Source organism: Rhododendron vialii, chromosome 6a (assembly GCF_030253575.1).
Source record: "Rhododendron vialii isolate Sample 1 chromosome 6a, ASM3025357v1".
Classification (NCBI taxonomy): Eukaryota; Viridiplantae; Streptophyta; class Magnoliopsida; order Ericales; family Ericaceae; genus Rhododendron; species Rhododendron vialii.
This window is the reverse complement of record NC_080562.1, coordinates 16,255,966-16,277,234: the sequence shown is the minus strand read 5'-3', so window position 1 is coordinate 16,277,234 and position 21,269 is coordinate 16,255,966. Positions and strand designations below refer to the sequence as shown.

At 38.0% G+C, this 21,269-nt stretch overlaps 1 protein-coding gene across 3 annotated transcripts; it reads right to left on the bottom strand.

Annotated features, from left to right (window-relative positions):
- Positions 1–2,108: 2,108 nt before the first annotated feature.
- LOC131329089 (PH, RCC1 and FYVE domains-containing protein 1-like) lies at positions 2,109–15,827 on the bottom strand. Of its 3 annotated transcripts, none has more exons than XM_058362159.1 (9): positions 15,347–15,827; positions 12,383–12,490; positions 8,626–8,715; positions 8,411–8,497; positions 8,192–8,311; positions 4,568–6,667; positions 4,337–4,483; positions 2,956–3,491; positions 2,109–2,532 (listed from the first exon to the last, which is right to left on the bottom strand). In XM_058362159.1, the coding sequence occupies exons 1-9, from the start codon at positions 15,392–15,394 to the stop codon at positions 2,370–2,372; spliced, it is 3,399 nt and encodes a 1,132-aa protein (XP_058218142.1). In that variant the 5' UTR covers positions 15,395–15,827; the 3' UTR covers positions 2,109–2,369. The 3 variants fall into 3 exon arrangements, with proteins under 3 accessions (XP_058218142.1, XP_058218144.1, XP_058218145.1); XM_058362161.1 differs by having other exon boundaries at positions 12,383–12,469; XM_058362162.1 differs by lacking the exons at positions 8,411–8,497; positions 8,626–8,715; positions 12,383–12,490; positions 15,347–15,827 and adding an exon at positions 7,801–7,894 and having other exon boundaries at positions 8,192–8,233.
- Positions 15,828–21,269: the final 5,442 nt, after the last annotated feature.

The window sequence follows — 21,269 nt, the reverse complement described above, 5'->3', positions numbered from 1 at the left end:
CCCTCCCTCTCATTTTGTTCGTCCATTTTTGAATGTTGTTCTATTTTTTAATTGTTTTTATCTTTCAATTTATAATATTTTGCATAATTTTTAGAAATTCATATTCGAAGATATAAACAATTGAAAACTGGCAAAGATATCGAAAATAACAAACAAAAAAGGACGGATGGAGGAATTATGATAAACTTAGGTCTTATTGAAATATGTTACGTTTCAGCTTCTTCTTCTTCTTTTTTCTGCAGTTCTGAAGAGATATTTGAAAAAAAAAATGCCACAAGAATCATCAATTTCTACAAGTAACAATTTTTCTTAGCAACGGTAGATGAGTTATGTACTAATATGCTAATATGAATAGTTTCTACTCTTTGTTTTTCATTTTCGTATAATTCAATTCCTTATCCGATTTTTATGTATGAAAAACAAATTATATATGTTTTAGATATTTAACCCCACTATGACTAAATCCTGGATCTGCCCCTGCTTGGAAGCCACTAAAAGAATAGTACACCCCATAAACAGTGTGGGATAAAACAATGGCCGAAGACCAAGTTATCCATGCAAAGGCCAACCACTGGTCAAGGATGAACCAGCGAGTGCAAGTCTATCACTCGTAGGTTTAAGCCATCCTATTAGTGTTTGGTTTTGCATATCTTGGGTTCTGGGACATATCCAGAAAGACCCTAGGAGTATTCCATTGAAACAGAAATGAGTATTGAACGACAACTAACAGCTTTAGCAAAAAAAAGAAGTAAACTGGTTATTAGTCATGCTCACAGTGGTGTATAAACAAATAAGAAAGCAAAAGGACAAGGCCCGAATCCCCATGCAAGATTTGCCACGAAGTGGCGCGAGCGAGTTGGTCCCAGTTACAATGTTTTTTGAAACCATGCTAGCTTTAGAGCCAGAACTGGTATTGATTATCAGCTTTGGCTTTACCAACCTCCCTCAGGGATCAAAACAGAACATACTGTAGGTGTTTATACCTTGGATTTTTGGGTTTAAAAGGGTGATTGAGCTTGAGTTTGAGGATTGAATGGTGGTGTTTGATGGATGGTTGTGGTGTTGTGTAGAGAGAACAAGTACCAAGTTGGATGAGAATAATTTGATCTTGCTTTGCTATGACTTCCTTTGAACAAAGAAGATGAACAAAGTTAGTAACTCCTTGGAAGAACACCATGGAGGGATATATATATATATATATATATATATATATATAGGGGATGGGAGAGAGAGGACTTCAAACAGCCATTTAATGGCTGATTTACTTGCCCCTAACCCTCCCTCAGGTGAAAGTATTGGGATGTGAACATGTCTGGTTCGGAGACTGTTTTTCTGGCAAAGTGAAAACTTCTTATGTGTTGTTGTACACCCCTAAGAATGGCAATTGCATACTGAATAAAAGTGGTTTGACCAAAGTTCTAACCAACTCACACAAGAGAACTTGCGCACGCGAGTCAAAACTAACCTGCCCTAGTCAATGGTCCAATCTGACCGTTTGACCAACACCTGACACTTTGACTAGTGCGCACTGGGTTTGAACCGACGCACAACATTATGGTTCTGGCTTGAATTGGCTAGGCTTAAAAAGGTATCAAACACTCAAAGCTCAACCACTTGATATTTCCGAAGTGTTCTTTATCCGTTTCATCATAAAATAAAAAATCAAAAGTAATCTAATCTAAAAACCCAAATTGAGGTGTCTAGATAGTGTCTTAATGCTTTAAAGTGCAAAAGGAGAAAACAAAAAATGACACCTACAATGATTATGTCCCTTAATTAGTTGTAATTTTCAAAAGAGACCAAAAAATAGGGACAAAGGGAGTTCTGAACAAGAGAGATTCACAAACCCAGAGCCTGTTTTTTTGCTGTTCAATAATTTCCAGTTGAGAGGCCAAAATCTCACTCAATATGAAATCTGGAAATTAATAAAATAATTAATTGACAACCACAACCACATATACCCACAAATACACAAAACTCACTTACATTTGTGTCGGAACCCACACAAACTACACCTCTAATGTGTGTAGGGTCCCCTAATGAATGTGAGTGTTAGTATTTGTGCAAGTGTTGGTGGTTGTAGAAGAGTCCGAGCAAGACTATCATAATTTGTGGTCTTATACACACTACGATATAATAGACCGGTAAAGGGCGGATGCCCAACCAATCCCATGGAACGAAAATGGGCCAATCCCCCATAAAATTACATTGAACTGAGTAGAATACAAATTATGAAACGGGGAGATAAAGAAGATAAGAATACAAAGTACATAGCAAAGGGGGGTATTTGCTTCCGATAAAGTCTACTGCTTAACCTAAGAAATTTCCGAAAACAAGGTTTTGAGGGGAACCGCTATCCACACGGGTTGCTAAAGTTGTGAAGAGGGTGATACACCACCTCCCTCTGATCGGTAAGCAGTCTGGCCAGATACTGATGCCTTGTCCGAACCACGGACATTATACCTATCATAAACCTTTTCACGGTTCTCTGACCACCATGTCTCTGCTTGGTGCTCACCAAACCTTCTCCGACTGCCAATGCAAATAAGAAATATAAGATAGAAACAAAAAGCGAGTACAAATTTTTATCTAGTTGAAACTTCAAATTAAAACCTAGACCCAAGGACCAGCTGTTCAGCACCAGATTCACAAGGCAAATCCATATCAGGACCGGGTCCAAGCATAGCGCAACTGCACAATTACTTTGACAAAAAACTAGCAAAAAAATTAGAACCAGTATTTGTGGCAGTCCATCCACCATGGAAACCTTATCATATGGGAGTGTGAGTGTCCGACATTGAACGATTGATTGGTCCATGCAGATATATGCCTTTATCAATCCACCGCATTGGAATTAACAATCAAAAGCGTCTATAGATGAATTGGTTTTTTGCTATGCACCACAACAACTAATTCAATGCGATAGATGAGAAAATTAAGGGAAAAATCAGTTACCTGAAGCGCACTCTTTTAAGATCTCTAGTTCCATCCCGGAGAGCCACAAGGGTTATGTACACACCAGGCTCATACTGTTCAATCCATTCAGCCTCTACTTGGTTAGCACTACCGACCAATGCTGAATTCCTAGATCTCATGCTGTCACCATCTTGGATAGGTCCAGACTCTGTGCCGTCAGGAGCATCTGACAGAATAACCACTCCATTACCATTCGGAAGTCTACCATCTGGTTGGTCATGCCTGCCACTAGCATTCAAAATCCCCTGGCTTTGATGATTTGCGTTTGTTTCTGTGCTACCAGATTTGTAACTAGGACTCTTGCTTCCAGGGCTTTTCATTCCCTTTGTTGTAGCAGGGTGGTCAATTCCAGTGGAGGCAGCCAAGTGAAGATCATCAATAGAATCAGAATAACACACTCCATTTGAATCAGGGTAGTGAATTCCATTTGGCTCCAAGCTTTTCCGTATGTGAAACGCTCTCGTGCTATCGCCATCATCTACCTCAGGTGGTAGCCTTGCAGCCATATCTTTGAGCTGAAATTTTTAGCAGAATTAATACCAACAGAGCATTCATGCTCAATTGAAAAAAGAAACTTATGCAGAAAACAATCTTTGCAGGTGAAACAAAGGTGCAATTAGAAGTACAAATCTGTAAATGGCTGAAAAACAAACCCTCTCCTTGATTTCATAACCTTTAAAGAATAATAAGATCATTGAAGAACTGAGGACATTGAAACTAGCACAAAAGAATAACTCTAACAAGACAAGTGCAAGCCAAAAAATAAAATATGCATTACGACAAGACAAATGAAGCAGGCAAAAAACAAAGCTAGGAAGATCCATACACAATCCCCTAAAACATGCAGCCACTATATCCCTTGTATCTTTTACCATGTCAACTTGAATAGTAGTTCCAGACAATTTTCACGGAAAAAATCAAGTTCCAGGAGGAGTGTGTGTGTGTGTGTGTATATATATATATATATATACAGTCCGGATCTCCTAAGGGATCCCGCACGGCCTTACCGTGCGGGACTCCCCTTTCCCGATCGAATTGCAACGATCCGAGCCGCTCAAAGTGATCAGAACGTGATTTTAAGGGTACCCGCGAGAAATCAGCAAAAAAAATGATCGGGAAGGGCTTGATCCGAATAGTTTTTCATTGAACGGTTCAGTAAAAAACTGCTCGGATCAAGCCCTTCCCGATCATTTTTTTTGCTGATTTGTCGCGGGTACCCTTAAAATCACGTTCTGCACACTTTGAGCGGCTTGGATTGTCGCAATTTGATCGGGAAAGGGGAGTCCCGCACGGTAAGGCTGTGCGGGATCCCTCATTGGATCCTAAGTGTATATATATATATCTAAGCTCAGAAACTAACCTGTGCCATAAGTGATTTAATTGCATCTTTTGCAGCTTTTGACTTAGCCGATTCTTCTGCAGCTAGCGCCATCGCTTCCTGAGCTTTCTTCACTGATTTTTGAAGTTCCAATTCTTGGACTTCACAGTGACGTTGGAGACTCTCAATCTATGTCATCCCATGATCAACAAAATCAGAAGCCAAATACCCAGTCATACAATCTTTCATGAGAAGTAAAAAAAAAAAAGATACCTGCATACGTAATTTGTGAACTTCTTGATTCAAAAGTTCATTTGTTTTCTTCAAACTATCAGAGCTTTTGGAGAAGGAAAGTCCAGCGGTCGTAGGAATAGGTGTTGCAGAGCGTGGTGGGCTAGGTTTCCTAGAGAAAGGTGACACAGATCTAGAATTGACACCAGATGGTGTGACAACTGGTTTGGGAACAGTTCGACACAGATCAAGAGCAGTAGACATAACCACATCTTTCAGTTGTAATAAAGAAGGTGCTTGTGAGGGACGACCTAGTGACAAATTATCAGCTTTCTTTCCTTGTTTGGCTGCTTTGTTATCTAACTGTTTAATTAAATCAACATTGGAGGGCATACCCGACTTTGAGAATCTTAACTCAGCCTTGTCAATCCTGTCCTTATTTTCACCCGAAAGACGCGGTATAACATTCTTCTTGTTAATGGTAGCCACTTCTGCCACCTTACTTAGTTTGGCATGACAAGAATCACAGACACGATATGGCTTGCTCGGATTGGGAGCAAGGGCTGCTCTTAGTGATTTTCTAGAACTGCACGAATGGCAGTGCACAAGTCCACAGTTGTAGCAGTTGTGCCTTTTACGCGTAAACCCAAAAGGTTGTCTACAAGCTGAGCACTGAGACTGCTCAGCACCAGAAACCCATCTGTGAAGACATATTGCTGAGGTGTAGTTTGAACCACAAGCAATGAATTTAACATGTCTATCCTTCAATGCTTCAACCAAAGTTGGTGTTTTCCGGTCTTCTATATCTCCATGGCCCAGCCTCCCATTAGCTCCCTTACCCCACGTATAGACCTCATTCCTGGACGTCAAAACTGCCACATGATACGCACCACATGCAATCTCTTGGACAGATTCCCCACTAAGCTTATCTTCCACTAAGCAGGGTACCTTTCCATCAGATTGGGGATTGCCTAGCTGTCCATAAACAGTGCTTCCCATCGCAAAAACATGCCCTGATGTAGTCAAGCCAACAGTTAAGCTATGCCCACATGCAATTTTGTGAAAATTGTATTCAATGAGTGCTGGGACACAAGTAGGTTCAAGCCGAGGTTCCTTGTCTCCGTGTCCAAGGCGACTTTTATCGCCATCCCCCCATGTAAACAATTTACCAGACGAAACACTAGCACTAGACTGGGTAACGATAACCTCCACAATGGCAGCAGTATGCCACACCCCACATGCGACTGCAATTGTCCTCAAACCTGACAGAGAATCCACCTCTCTTGGATATGAAACACTTTCTCGGTCTCCATGTCCCAAAACACCAAAAGTTCCATCACCGAATGTAAACAGCTGACCTGTTGATGTTACCAAGGCTGTGTGCCATGGACCACAAGTTACCATGGCAATTTGAAGTCCCTCAAGAGGCCCAGAAATCCGTTTTGGTATCCAGTGACTCAAATCAGTACCATGACCAAGAATCCCAGCATTGTGTGTTCCATCCCCCCATGTGTAAAGTTCTCCGGCCATGGTAACAGCACAAGTGTGAAACTCTCCACATGCAACAAAATCAACACAACAAAATGCTAAGGATTCAACTAAATGAGGTTGTGTAACATCTTTACCAATACCATGACCAAGCCGTCCCCCAGATTCTTCACCCCAGGTGAAAACTTCACCTTGCCTGGTCACAAGGGCAGCATGCCTGACCCCACAGGCTATATGATGCACATCCAGAACCACATTGGCCTCCAATGGCCTAGGAATAAGTACATCAGCCCTTGTACTCGAAGAGTCAGCACTTTTATCAGCCCCAATCTTCACAAGATTATCACATAGGACCTCACCCCATATGTACACATCCCCTAAAGCATCACAATCGTCTGGAGCAGAACCATGACTAGAAGTGCTTGGGGCACTAGATACACTAACTCGAAAAGCATCTGAACCAGATCCTTTCACCTGCATATTTGCTTGGTCCAAAGCTACATGTGACCTTTCAGAATGGACAGAATTATGAGGCTGACAACTCTTTGGGGAAGAGTTTGTATTGGAACTGACAGAAACGTCTGGGGAGCTAATGTTTTGAGTGGCACTCGCAGGACTGTCACTTGGACTCTTTGAGGTCAGGTCTCTATTATGCTGAAAAAAAATGATCAAACTTTGAGCACCAGAAATGATGTGGTTACTGACGGCATGACATGGATAAGAAAACACCAAGGATAACTGGATCATGCCCCCTTAGCAGATTCGGTATATGGATTTCAAACAAAAGGATCTATACCAAAAGATATGTGCATGCCGGTTGTTATTTATAGAAGGACAAGTATCCGATACAGATCAAAAGCTGGAACTTTAAGTTTTCAAGTTTCAATAAAATTGGTCTAATAAAACCATTTGAGTAGCAGCACTGTTCTAAAACAAGGAATTAATCATCGCCGATTAATCCGATTAATCACTCGAAGGTGGCTGACCGCCCACTAGCGCCTAGCGACTTTTAGAACATTGAGTAGCAATAGCACTAAGACTCCATATAGGCAGCATACATCACTTATGTCACACGTCAATACCCATCCATGATTTACGCAGCTTATATTTTCTAAAAACGAGATCATTAAGCCAATAAAACATAAAATCAATGAAAAGTACTTTGATTAATTCAGATCGTTAACCAAAGAACACCTTGAATTGCATGCCCCATTGGTTATTAAGAAAAAACACCGCATAAAATGGGCAAGTTGAAGAAGACAACAGTTAATTACAGTGGCCAGTTGGTAAGACCACCATCTTCCCAAGTCAGAAAATCTATGAACTTGGGGACGGGGAAAACAATTCAATACAATATTCACAATTTGTTAGCATAGATCATGTGTTTGTGACAAATCATTTCCACCCTACAAGAACTTCACATGGAGTCAAAATACAATATAAACCGAGTGGATCTCTTAACGAATGTATACTTTCTTCCATTAATCAAGATGAATTTGTCTTTACAATGCTACTGGTAAAGTACTAAAGCAAATAACCAAGGGCTGGTAGCTACTGTCTATTAATAAGCGGGAGTGGGTGTTTCGTCTCCCTCTTGCTTTGTTAAAAAAGACGAAGATATACCTTTTTTTATTCTAAGTGCAAACATTTTTAGGCACCGACCTCCTGTCAATGTCTTTCAATGAAAGACAAGAAAATCACAGCTCTTGGGACTCTTTCCTTACCGAGAACCAATCATTAAGTGCTTAAAAATTTTTGACCTAACCATAATTTGGCATCCTGATTACCTGCTTTGTTTTAGCAATTTGATTTTTTCCCCTTATATCTTGGTTGTGATAGAGGCAACCAGCATCAATATTGCATGGAAAAGGGGATGATGAGCTACATAAATAACGAAAAATGTTGAGTAAGGATAGAGTAGAAAGACGGTGATATGCATGAGGGAAAAATCTAGCCAAAAAAATAATAACTCAAATAAATGAGAATGACGATAAAAACTAAAATAAACAATGAGGAATGAATAGACATGGTTGGCACGTGTGGGCGTGCCATAAAACTAGTGTCTCCCAAACATGGTCATAGCTACAGAGACAATGCTTGTTCATGGACAAGGTATGCATAAAAAATGAAGATATGCCCCAATGGAACTTGAAAGGAAGTTTCAGGGATTAGATTTACTTCAAAATAAACGCCTCCATCACTCCATCCATCAATTTTGGAGCGCCCGCCTTGGCCAGAGGGTACTAATGCTTTGAGGCCTGCAATCCACACCTCCGTCTCAACTTTGTCCTTGCAGATCTAAAAGAACAACATACCATGTTTACAATTCAACCTAAAGAATGATTAAGAAGCATTGATTGTGATATTAACATCAAAAACTTGATATTCCACACCAACCAGATCTAGAGATCGTTTTCCGCTGTTGTATATAAGAGAAAAGGACAAGTAGTCCTTCTCGGGGCGCAGATACCGTTGGAAAACAGCCTGCCATTACGACAAAAGATATTTTGTGAGTCCAATTTTCTGCCCCAACCCAATGATAGCTAAAGGTTAGAAGAATTGTTTACGATGTAAATGTCGAATAAATAAAGATTAAAACAGACAAATCTCACAGTTCTTTGCCCGGGAATGATTCTTGAAACTGAAGCTAACTTCAAACTTCTCTCACCACTACTAGAGATCCAAATTAAAGATGATTCATCCTGTGAGTTGAGGATAGAAGATGAGTTGTTGGAAGAGGAAACAAGTGAGCAAGCCAGAGAAACGTAAATGTGGCCAAGTTAATTACAAGGAACATGTGAACCAGCACATCAAAATATACAAGGATGACTTCGGTGTAACACAACAAAGCACATTAACACTCAGTAATAGCAGATGATGCGCTTAACAAGCACCTCGAACCGCTGCCACAATTGAAGTTTAAGTGTTCCCCACCAACCCGAACGTAATATATAGAGTCCTTTAAATAGGCTCTTCCTTGACATAACAAAAGGACAAAGATTAAGAGAACTACACTATTTCCTATGATTTCCAAACAATAGAGCTCTTTGAATAATCATTAAATCTGCCATCTAAAATCCTAAACCTAAATCAATAAATTTATAAAAAAAAAATTCTGACAGAAAAGTCCATGTTCCCTACGTTATGATATCGGACATGTCACGAGCAGAATGCCAAATGGACCATAAAAAATGATTCAATGTCAACATGAACATGCAATGCCACAGCAAAGCCAAGTCAGTCTGTGACATGCCAGAGCCAGATTCGACTCGAGAAAAGGGACCTTTTTGAGCCACTTTCTTTCTTCATTATTACCTGAACTCCGAACAAAATCCGAATTTAGCATCTTATTGTGAAGCGAAGTCCCACATCGCCTGAGTACCAAGTAATTGAAGTATATAAGCATGAAGACACCCTCACTTCAATAGCTAGCTTTTGGGATTGAGTTCTACCAAAGACCATGTAACGTGGAATCAGAGCTAGGTACTAGAGATGGGTAGGGTGCATGTCTCTTACCTGCACACGGCAGGTACAGCCGAGTGAGCACGATGCGTGTGAGGGAGGGTGTGAAGCGAAGTCCCACATCGCCGGAGTACCAAAGTAATATGAAGTACATTAGCAAGAGGGCACCCTCACTTCAATAGCTAGCTTTTGGGGTTGCGTTTTACCCAAGACTGTGTAAAACTGATTCAAATAAGAAAAGCTCAACTTCTATTTTGTAGGTTTCAAGTCTGGAGAGGGTCAAGAATCAAGATTACAGGAATTGCTAAACAATTGATTGGAGTTGCTGGACTTTTATTAGCACAACGCTAATGATTACCTACCGCAAACGAGCTTTAAAAGCAGTATTATATGTGAAGGTTGTAATTGCAGGGAAATATTCCCAGAGCATTGGCCAAACCAGACTCAATTGAGGAACCTGTGAATTATTTGCCACAAACAATTACGAAACAAAAAACACTTTTCAAACCAAATTTGTTGTACTTTTAACAATTTTTACTGTCTATCAATAGTGAGTAAGATATATTCGAGGTGCAGAATGTTACAGGTTCTGATGCAATAGTCAAAATCAGATCAGCTAATCTCTTGCTCTTAACAGTGGTCACATCGGTTTCCAGGATGGGTAAAACTGAATTTCGATGTAGCTTATCCTATTTGTGGGAAAGGTGGATAAGTAGGGTTTGTGGTGTGTGATTCTGAGGAGCTTTTCAAGGCTTCTTGATCTTTGCGGCTGAAAAATGGGAGATCACCATCGAGTATAGAGGGTTTAGCAGTCAGTGAAGTAGTCTTCGTTGGTGTGGAAATGGGTCAGAGCTCACAATTTGATACTTGGAGGCTATGCCCAAGACTTGATCAATATTATTGCAGGGAAACTGGCTGTCCAGCAGGGAATGGAACTGCTTATCCGGGATATCAACCTCCTTGAGCATTGCGGGCCCCCACTTAGGTTTTCTTTTGTGCAACGCACTGACAATAATGTGACCTTTTACTTGCAAAGAACACATGACTTTGGGTACAGTACTCGACAATGGTCTATATGGCAATTTAAGAACTAATGTACTGTTGATTAGCTTCTTACAATTCATGAGTAGAATTGAGAAATGTAGATACAATAGCCAGGGGAGAAAATTCATGTAAACAAAATTATCTAACGGCGTCAAATCTTTGACAAAGAAGAAGCAATCTTTGACTTCACAAATCGCACTACCATCTACAAAGTATGGTTTGCTTTTTATAACCGAACACTAATTAACAAATCAAGTTCCTTCATTTGAAAGGAGATCTCAGCAGATATCATATACGAATGGACCTAGATGAATTATGAGTCACAAAACATCATGCGATGGATTGGAACTCCCAATAGTATCCATTAGAAAACATCCATGTTGATTAACTGGCTAGTTCATTAAATAAAATCCAACGCCATGAAGTTTGTGCTTCATTCTGACCTATATACAACCATTCGAGCACAATAAGGGTACATTCGGCAAAACCTACAACAGTAGGGTACAGGTATAGCTGGGGTATGGTACAAAAATGTACTTTTCTAATTTAAAGCAATGTACTACATGTCATAATTACATGGAAAATAAAAGAAATAGTTAAGACCCCATTCGTTTAAGGGTTTTGGATTCTAATCATTATCCTATTTCTCTCCAATCATTACTCTCATTTTTTTTTTTCTCTCTCTCTCTCTCCAATCATTACCCCTACTTTCAATCATTACTCTATTTCTCTCTACACTTATTAACTATAAATCCAAATCCAAAAACCCAAAACCAACGGGGTCTAAAGGACTTAACCCATCATTAAGTATTAAAAAGACATACTTGAACGCCAAACTTATGCAACAAGTCAGAGTCAAGTATCATTACAATAAGAACAGATAGACCACAATATTAATTCCAAAAGCATGATAAGCACAAAAAAAAAAAAAAAAGCTTATCAAGCTACCTTCATCTCTGCATAATATTTAAATACTATTCTTGGACTGGGTACGCTTGGGCACATATTGAGTAATTCTAGAAACAGAAAAAAAGAGAAGAAAAATTCATGGTATTTTTTTCATCCATCAATATGTTTGTAGAAACAGTCAAGTAGCATACAAAGAATAGATACTCGAAAAGTGTCCATGCTGGTATGACGTAATTTTAAAATTATGCAGGATAAATAGATTGTTTCACCAATATTTCAATGTGTTAATGGTGGTCAGAGGTAAAGTAGGTAATGTCTATAATACAAAAGCATCAACTAACTTTGAAACCTATGAAGATACGCTTTGACTTTCATTACGGTATTATATGGATTAGGAGATGCATTTTGTTATCAATACATATCCTCGCCATATTGTTCTATCATTTCACTTTCAATAGTTCTTAAATTTTCTCTATGCCTACACTTTAATGATTGATAAATTGCTTTAAGCCTTCTCAACATCATACTGGTGAGTGTAGACTCTAATACCCAGACCAAAATCGAAAGCAACTAGCATGTCGTACCAATGCATGACAGAACCAAGTCTCGAACCCAGACTTCGAATCATGACTGGCCAAGCAACATAGCTTATATAATTCATCTTATATATGACAACCAAGGCAATGCAGTGAAATCCAAACCAAGTAAACTACGATAGGAATAGAAAACTTATAGCCAGTAACCTAACATTATGAGCGAAAGTACAAAAGCATAGTTCTATAAGCTAAAAATAAATATGAACATCAAGCTTTATCCATCAATTTTGAAAATTTTGACACCCGCTAAACAGTCACATGACGACTCTGCGAAAATTCTAAGCTCATATTAAACCGTCAGTTTAGGTGAAATCAAGTCTCTAACAAGACGGGAAAAGGAAATTAGCATCAAACTCACGTTAGAAAGTCTAAATGGACAAAATTTTGGCTTTCCCTTACGACCATATTTAAGCAATTGAGTACCCTTCTTCAGAGCAATTAATGCCTGCAAAACAAGACATGATAGCTTAAAGGCAAAAAGTATTTCCTTAAAGAATGAGAACAAAAATTCAGCAATGAACCTTGAAAAACTAAATGCCAATCTATTTCGTAAAACATGTCAATGAGTGTTATGATGTTTGAAAGTCATGGTTGTATGATGAATACGTAACATATCATATGGCATTTGATTCAAGACCATATTTTTTCTAGAACAAAATAACATGTTACGGTATTTGAATTTTCTGCACAAAAATCAGCAAATATACAAGCTGGCTATGCAAATAGGGTATCACATTTCATGAGCTCAATAGCTGTCATCAATTTGATAAGCGACATTTAAATACTCTTTCAGCATGGCACTTTTCTTTTCTGTTTTCACATGCCTAAAAAGTCAAAAGAATCACAAAGCCATGAGTGTTTCCACGGGTTTAAGTTTGACACCAAATAAACTACATAGCAAAAGAAACATCTACACTATATATTAAGGCAAAGTAGGGATTAGTGAGGAGGCCTGTGGATGCAACAAGTGGCATCATTTGATAGGATTGTCATCAAAATTTTAAAAGGGCACATGGGACATGATTTTATTATAAATTTTAAAAAGAGTAACATTGCATTCAAATTTTAACCGAATCTTACATATCTATATTGATATTCAAATATCAAAAGTTACTCGGAGAAAATAATGACATTATTTCCAAGAAAACATCACATGTACAAAAAGAAAAGCATCAATTTCCAAAATTAAACCTTTTGATAACAATACAAACTATTTATCTGATGTCTAAGGAAAAAATCAATTTATAAAAGTAAACATTTCCAGCCGACTTCCCCTATTTTAGTCAACATTAACATTCCATTTCAAAAAAAAAATTAAAAAACTTCCTCCCTATTTTTCTCTTCATCTTTGGGAAAAATATATACATATATAAACTCTATGAATGTAGAAATAAAAATCCTCTCATTCATTTAGCAATTAGAATGCATAGAGCAAGAGTTGTATTAGAGTGAAGATAGAATTGAAAGAGTACGTATACATGAGGGAGGGCTGGAACACTAATGAGAATTTGCTTTGATTCAAGTTCTGTAAATGGGTATGTTTGATCTACTTTTCTTTGACATATATACTTTTGAAAGTTATATGTATTTAGAGCCTCCACATTTTCCAAGACCAAAGATTATGGTTAATAACGCAATTGTTTTAGTTTGTCCATTTTTTTCTTTCATAGGTGACAAAGAAAAAGTAGATCCCATTTTCTATCTATATATTCCATAGGTAATAAGTCTCTTTTTACCATTTCCTTGATCACTTGTTTTATTTCTTACTTTTTGGGTCACTCCTTTATGTTTAATTGACTTTGTTGACACTTGATGCACTCGGGATGTGTTTGGATTTTGATCTTGTGAAGAGGTTTGCAGAGGAGCAAATGAAAAAAATTGGGGGAAAATAAGTAAATATAAAGGTACAGCCATTCTTTAGTGTTTAGCAAATATAAAGGTACACATCTTCCATCTACATCTTTAGCGTTCGGTTATTTGTTTTCTACGCATGAATTCTATTAATCGCATAGTTTTACAAGGTGGCTAGAGTTAATTATTCAGGATTACACATGCATGAACGGGTTAATCATGACTAGGCCATGTGGCGTGAGTTGATAGGTTAATTAACTATAAAATTTACAAACTCCATCTAAGTCAACTATTGTTATCACCTAATAATCCTTAATCTAATGGATCTCTAATGCTTAGCCGAATGCTTCATATTAAAGAATATTGCTTTCACTGTAGAGCAGATGTCCTTGTATGCGGTATTTGGGGTATGTAATCGATTTATCGAATTTTGCAGGTTGGGGGGACTGCCGGGGGGGGGGGGGGGGTGGGGTGGGGGGGAGATGTGGGAGGTGGGCTATTGTGACAGATTAAGCGTTAGGCACATAGATGAGATTTCAACATATCACAACATTAATAATGGAATATGAGATTTCAGGCATATAAGCGGTGTTTTCTGATTTGGTAGATTTATTTTGAGTTTTTTTCCTTTAGGTTAATGGAAGCAAAAAAATGTTCCCTCTACTTATGCTCTCAATGATTTTTGTGTTTTTTTTTTTGGTATTGTGCATGTTCTGGAGGTGATTATCTACACTCAAATCTTAGGAAGGTTTATGCTGGTAAATGCGTATTGTGAAAAGAAGAGAAGCTATTCCTTCGTAGAACAAGTGAGTTTATTTTCTTTTTCTTTTTTTCTGATTATATTCATCTATTTGGGAATATTAAGAAATTGATCTATTTGTATTACAGTGGAATCATTTTGCCTGAATCGCAACTGATTCCGGGTAGAAGAGAAACCTCTACATGTACAATATCATTAGTAGCTATACAAAAATTGAACAAAAGAACTTCAGTTATCATTTATTTACCCGACTTGAATCGTATAGCTATACAAAATGCAAAAACTTTACGCATTTCACATAACAATCAAAGAAATAAAAGCTCTTTTATGGTTGAAAGTAATCAAAGGTTATATTAAAATTATTCTTTTTGCTGTGATTCCTGTGCGTAGCACGGGTTTGCTGCTAGTTAGTCGAATTAATGGAGAGTATTCATTTGAATTTCGTAAGTGCAAAATAAGGAAAAACGCAGCCCAAAAGTTCACTACTTTATTTAAGAGAATTTAAGAAACCAAAAATAAATACTAGTACTTAATAGGAACCTTTAATTGTTCGTCCACCAAAAATCAGTGTTAATCCCCATCCGGATTGAGAAGAAAATGAAGCAGTTAAAAAAGTCAACACAATAATTAAGATCTCATTTTTATTTTTGCCAAAGTAGATACTAACAAGCCATAATTACAAACATAGGTATCTGAGAATAGTCCAAGTACCTGCTCGATGTCGCGGTGGGCATTACCGTAGCTAACAAGATCTGCCATTCCATGTGAGAGATTCACCGGAAAACCACCACCCGCTCCGATTTGTCTCAGGAGCTCCGGTCATCATCAACAACGACGACGACCACGCTCTCTTCGGAGTCCTCTACCATCAACCCTCACATTTCTCTCTCTTTCTCATCCAGCACAGAAAGAAACCCTAGAACCTCAGCTCGGAAAAAGGTCAGTAGTCTCAGAGGCGGCCGTGGACTGAGAGAAAGTGGTTTTTGGAGTTGCTGAAAAGCAGGTTTCCGGCCGATGCAGAGTAATTAATAAGAATATATGGGACAGGGAATATACCGGAAGACAGGTGCCTCCGGCGTCTAAAATAGAGAAACTGAAAACCACAGACGGACGGAGAGGAAGGAAAAAGAATCTGATTTATGGTGCGGTCCCGTCCGGGTAAGTACAGAGTCAAAGATGGAAAAAAAAAAAAAAAAATTAAACAAAAGGGGCCTAAAAACACGAGTACATAGTCAATGGGAGCCCTCATTTGCGAAAATTTTCCAGTGCGGAGCGAGTATATCCCACATGGTGCCCATTCAGTATTTCTAAGTCATCCGATGCACTTTTAGATGGCTTAGATTAAAACATTTTCCCTCCTCTCACCCTTTCTTTTTTTCTCTCCAAATCTGAGCCGTCCAAAATAACTTCGGACGGCTCAAATGTGCCAAGTGAGCACCACGTAGTACCCACCCCACATTCAAAAATTCTTCTCATTTGCTCAAGGACCATTCTAACCCGCGTACTAAATTTCTTCAAATGGTAAGACACTAACCCTTAAACAGTTAACAATGACACATCCACATTAATTATTCAAAACTAACGTTGATGTCCATGATTTTCTGAGTTTCTCCTACGCGATTTGTCGTAGACTGTGTCACCATTTTTTCCACCAAATCATTATTTACACACCCAACCTCGGTTCCGCCGCGTCGGTCTCCCAAGTATTCTCACAATGGTTCCGCTGTGCTGGGTTCCCATTGGCACACAAAATTTGCATTGGCTCATTTCCGCGGATAACCAAGTCATATTACCAATGAGGCTACCACGTCTGGCCCCATCGGCAATCTTCACAATGGGCTACCAAGTTCGGCCACATTGCGGTTTTTGCAATTCACACGATGGGCTACCAAGTCCGGCCATATCGCGGTTTCCATATACACAATGGGCTACCAAATCCGGTCACATTGCGATTTTCGCAATCCACACGATGGGCTACCAAGTCCGGCCACATCGCATTTTTCATACACATAATGAGCTACTAAATCCAGCTACATTGAGGTTTCAAAACATATCTTGTCATTAACACACCCTAGGTGTCATGTCTCTACTTTCTCGATTTCTGTGTCTCGTTTTCATGTAAAGACTTCGCATTAGGACCTTTCACAGATGTAATCATAAATCATTCATTGTAATCTTGAAACTAAACTAGCAAGATCATCCAACTCTATATTACTTTATCATGCTCATATCGCAACTTAAAGCATAATGCCACATGTACGAACACCTTTGAAGTGGATACCACTTATGCTTTATCACACAAGTAATTCAAGTGATCAAATATACATGTTCATAATCATCCTTAAGATCAAAATACGAATACTTTCAATCAAGTTTATATTTCCAAAATCCATTCTTTCTTTCTTTTAGAGAAGTTCAAAACAATATATGTTTTTTCGGAAAATAAGGTCGATATGTTCAACATCGTCATATTTCTTTTCAAGTCTTTAGTAAAACACTTTTCAATTTCTCATACATTTCAAACAAAACAACAATATATACATTTATACTTAGAGATAGCATATATGGGACTCTACGTATACTTAGAGATAATGAGGACGGAAAAATCTATCGTTCTTCTTGGCGGTAGGGCAGCTACGGAAGTTAGTCGGCTAACGGACGGAGTAACTTCCTACGGTAAGCTTTGGTAGCTTCGAAAGAGAAAAGGTTTCTCTCGAAATTAGTTCTTGACTATACTACTAAACTTTTTGGATCGAAAGGATGGTTGAGTGGCGGTCTTGGATGAGTTTCTTGAAGAATTCAAGAACTCAAGAACAAAGGAAGAACATGCAAGAACAAGGCAAGAACACAAGAATTTTTAGAGAGAGAAGTTGAAGGTTGAAGGTATGAGTTGAATGGCAAGTGAGAAGTCCTATTTATAGTAAAACATTGAGCTCTCTCCCTCCCTCTCTTGGCTGGCCCTCTCTCTCTCCAATCTCCCATGGATTTGTTCCATGGTCTTGTCCAATCACACCTTTAATCAAGCCAAAGCCTTGTCAATCCATCATAGGTGTAAGGCTAAGTGATCATGAAGGATTTTTAGGCCTTTAAAAAAGATCCTAAGTAATTATACCCTAGGTGGCAAGCCTTGCAAGTAAGAAGGAAATGATGGCTAGGCTAATATGTAGTCTTCCCATGTTTAGTCAATCCTAGGCTAGGTTGTAGTCAATTCGTAGGATGATTAAAGGCTAAGTGGAGTGCTTGAAATCGTCTAGGATTGGGTTGTCAAATTGTACTTAGGTTGAGTGTGAGGTTGGCTAAGAGATGTAAGTAAGGTTGCTTGCTAGAGTACACAAAACACATGCACACACACTCACTTCTCTCTCTCTCTCTCTCTCTCTCTCTCTCTCTCTCTCTCTCTCTCTCTCTCTCTCTCTCCCTTGTACTATGTAAGTAGGTATATATGTATATATATACCTAGAGAAAATCTAGGAAAGTAAGCCTTGGAGGATAATTATTAGGTTTAGGGCTATTAGTCTTAGGGTTGCATGCATGACAAGGCTAAGTTTGCTTCTTTTGGAAGTAAAATGATGGTTTCCTATGGTCCATGATTTGTCTTGTCAAATCACATATTCATTGGCAAATCTTATTTCTATTATCCAAAGGATAAAAAAATTCCTAACAATTATTATCCAATGGGTAGAGAAATAATAATGATAAGTAAGGTTGAAATGACTAGTCATGAGGTATAATGATTACCTCCCCAGGTCTAAAAGGTTTAATTAGGTTTAGGAGGGGTTCACAAGGTTCAAAGATGGTCAAAAAGATCCATCTATGGTTAGGAGATTGTAACTAGGTGAAATGGTAGTTCGGTTCCTCCAACTAATCGGTTTGAAACTAATTCTACTTGTCATGTAGGATTTCTGCCAAGAAATATAATTTTAAAGGACTAAGATCTAATTGTGATGGATTATTAGAAATTAAAAACAATCCAAGTAATTAAAATAAAATTTAAATAATTAACGAAATTTTTATTTACTAAAAATCAGGGTCGTTACAGCCCGTTACAGCCACTCTACCATGCTTGTTTTTCTATAGAATTTGTCAACTATTTTTATTTAACCTTATTATATATATATATATATATATATATATATATATATATATATGGTATTTTTTAAACCGGGGGTGTCACATGTCATCTCCCCACTAACTACCACTATGAGTGCTTTATACAACCCACCACACCCCATACAACCCATCAATCTCTTTTTTCTTCCTAAACCCCTACTACAACTCAATCCAATCTCTTCTGTCATTTCTCCTCCTTCCATCATCTTTCTCAGTGGAAACGAAGACATGGAATCAATGGAAGATTCAAGTCCTTTATTATTAGAAGATGGCCAATTTGAAGAAGATGAGTATGATTGAGCAATGGGATCTCCACCTTTGGAGGAAGCAAAGGCGAATGTACCTAAGAAGGAAGTTTGTGGCTAGGACACAGAGATTGTGGAGACAAAAGAGGTAAAAAAAAAAAAAATCATTTAAGTGTTAGCTTTTTGTTTTTTTTATCCTCATCTAAGTGTTAGCTGTCGACATTTTCAGACATACAACACCATAAACTTTTTCAGACGTACATAGTCCAAAAACATAAGCTTTTTCGGAAGTTAATGTTCAAAATTTTCTATTGAATTCGGAAATTAACAACATTGATGTCTGTATTTTATCACTATTTTCGGTAATCAACATCCGAACAACATCCAGAAAGCAAGAAGCACGAAAACTGCCATTCAAAAAAAAAAAGGAGAAGCACAAAAACTAAAAAAATTGGGTTTTGTTGGTACAGGAGTTAAAAACCGAAAATAGTAATATATTTCAAATATGTATAGTTCTAACCTCCGCCCAAAAGGTGTAGAATAATAGATAAAAAATGCATTGATATCCGATAAAAGTGTATCGATATTTGTGAAAGTTATTAATAGCTGTGAGATATGTATTAATATTCAAATTTGTTTGGAATTATGTATTTATTATCCTCCACCTAGTGGGCAGAGGTTAGCAAAATTGTTTGAATATTAACATCCAAATGAGATCTAGAGAGCAAGAAGCAAGAATTTTTTTTTTTTTTTTGGTTTTATTAGTTCGGAAGCTAAAAACCAAAATAGTAAAATGTTTCGGATATTAATAGTCAAAATGTATAATTTTTTACGAACATTAATGTCCGATATTCATCACTATTTTCAGAAAATAAAATTCGAACAAGATTCAGAGCAGCCAGAAGCAAGAAAACTTATAATTTTTGGGTTTTGTTGGTGTGTTTGGTTCTTGAAGGGCGATACTTCGACAAATGCTAGTTGCACAGGGCCAGGGCACTCTATGATTGTTGGAATTTGGGGCCGGTCCGGGACCAAATCGGGTCGCCCATGTGGGCGTGACCCGGTGACCCATATATTAGAGAGTCCTATCTCATCTTGTAGATAAGATAGGAGCAATTGAGGTAATTCTAATCTCTTAGGATTAGAAGACTTCTAAAGCATCTAGGATGCTCTCTCTATTTATTTCCTGCAGGATGTTCATAAAGAACATACACAAGATATACACACAATGATATACACCATAGGTATACTAAAAAGATATAGAGTTTTGGGAAACTCTTTCTCTTATTGATAGTTCTCTCTCTCTACCATTAAAGAGCAATCTGAGCTTTTGCCCCGTGGAATAGAGGGTGATACTCGATCCTAGTAGTATCAGTCCATCGCAAGAATTTGTTGCTGATTTGGTATGTGAACGAGAGTTCGTAATCCATCCATACCAAGGTCCGGCTCGGTTAAAGTTCGTAAGGTAACCCGAACCACCCGCTTCCGCACTATGGTTATATTTTTCTAACATTGGTATTAGAGCCTTAGTTGGATGTTTTCGTGCTCTTTAGTGCTTGAATAGCCATAGACATCTTGTTTTAGGCATACATATTAATCAATTTTCGTGTGTGTCGGACATTGGTCCGAAAAACATGATTTGTCAAAAGTTCTCGGAATTACCTCAAAATTTTACAGGATGTAGTCCATAACGTGTAGATCATATCTGGAAAGTTTTGTGTTGATTGGATAAACCGTTTGTGAGAAAAATCGAACCCTAGTTGTTTTTCCCGAAACTTTGACTGGGCAGAGCTTTTTCTGTGTTTTGATTCAGCATGTGGGACGTACATCATTGTGTAGCTCTTGTTTCCAGCTTTTCAACGATATATTATAAGCTTGATTTGGAGTTACGGATCAAAAGTTATGAAAAACCCTAACTTGGGAATGAAGTGTAGTTTTTGCACTCTCTCACTCTTGGCCCAGAGAGTGAGATTCACCCCTCACTGTACCGGTGTCATATGGAAAAACCGAGAGTACCGCTAAACTCAAAATTGAATTTCCTACGTTTCTGTGTATTTATTTTATTTTTCTGAAACGAAATTATTTTTCAAAATTTTAAATACAAGAAAAATGAAATTTTTGACTTGGTTTATAAGAGAGTGGGGATGCGTGCCTCCTCCGTTGGGAACCATTTTTTTTTGTGGGATATTATGCTACTATTTCCCATTGTTTGGGGTATGAGGTGTTATATTCCAGTAAGCATGGTTTTTTATTCTGTATTTTCTGTTCGTTATTTATTC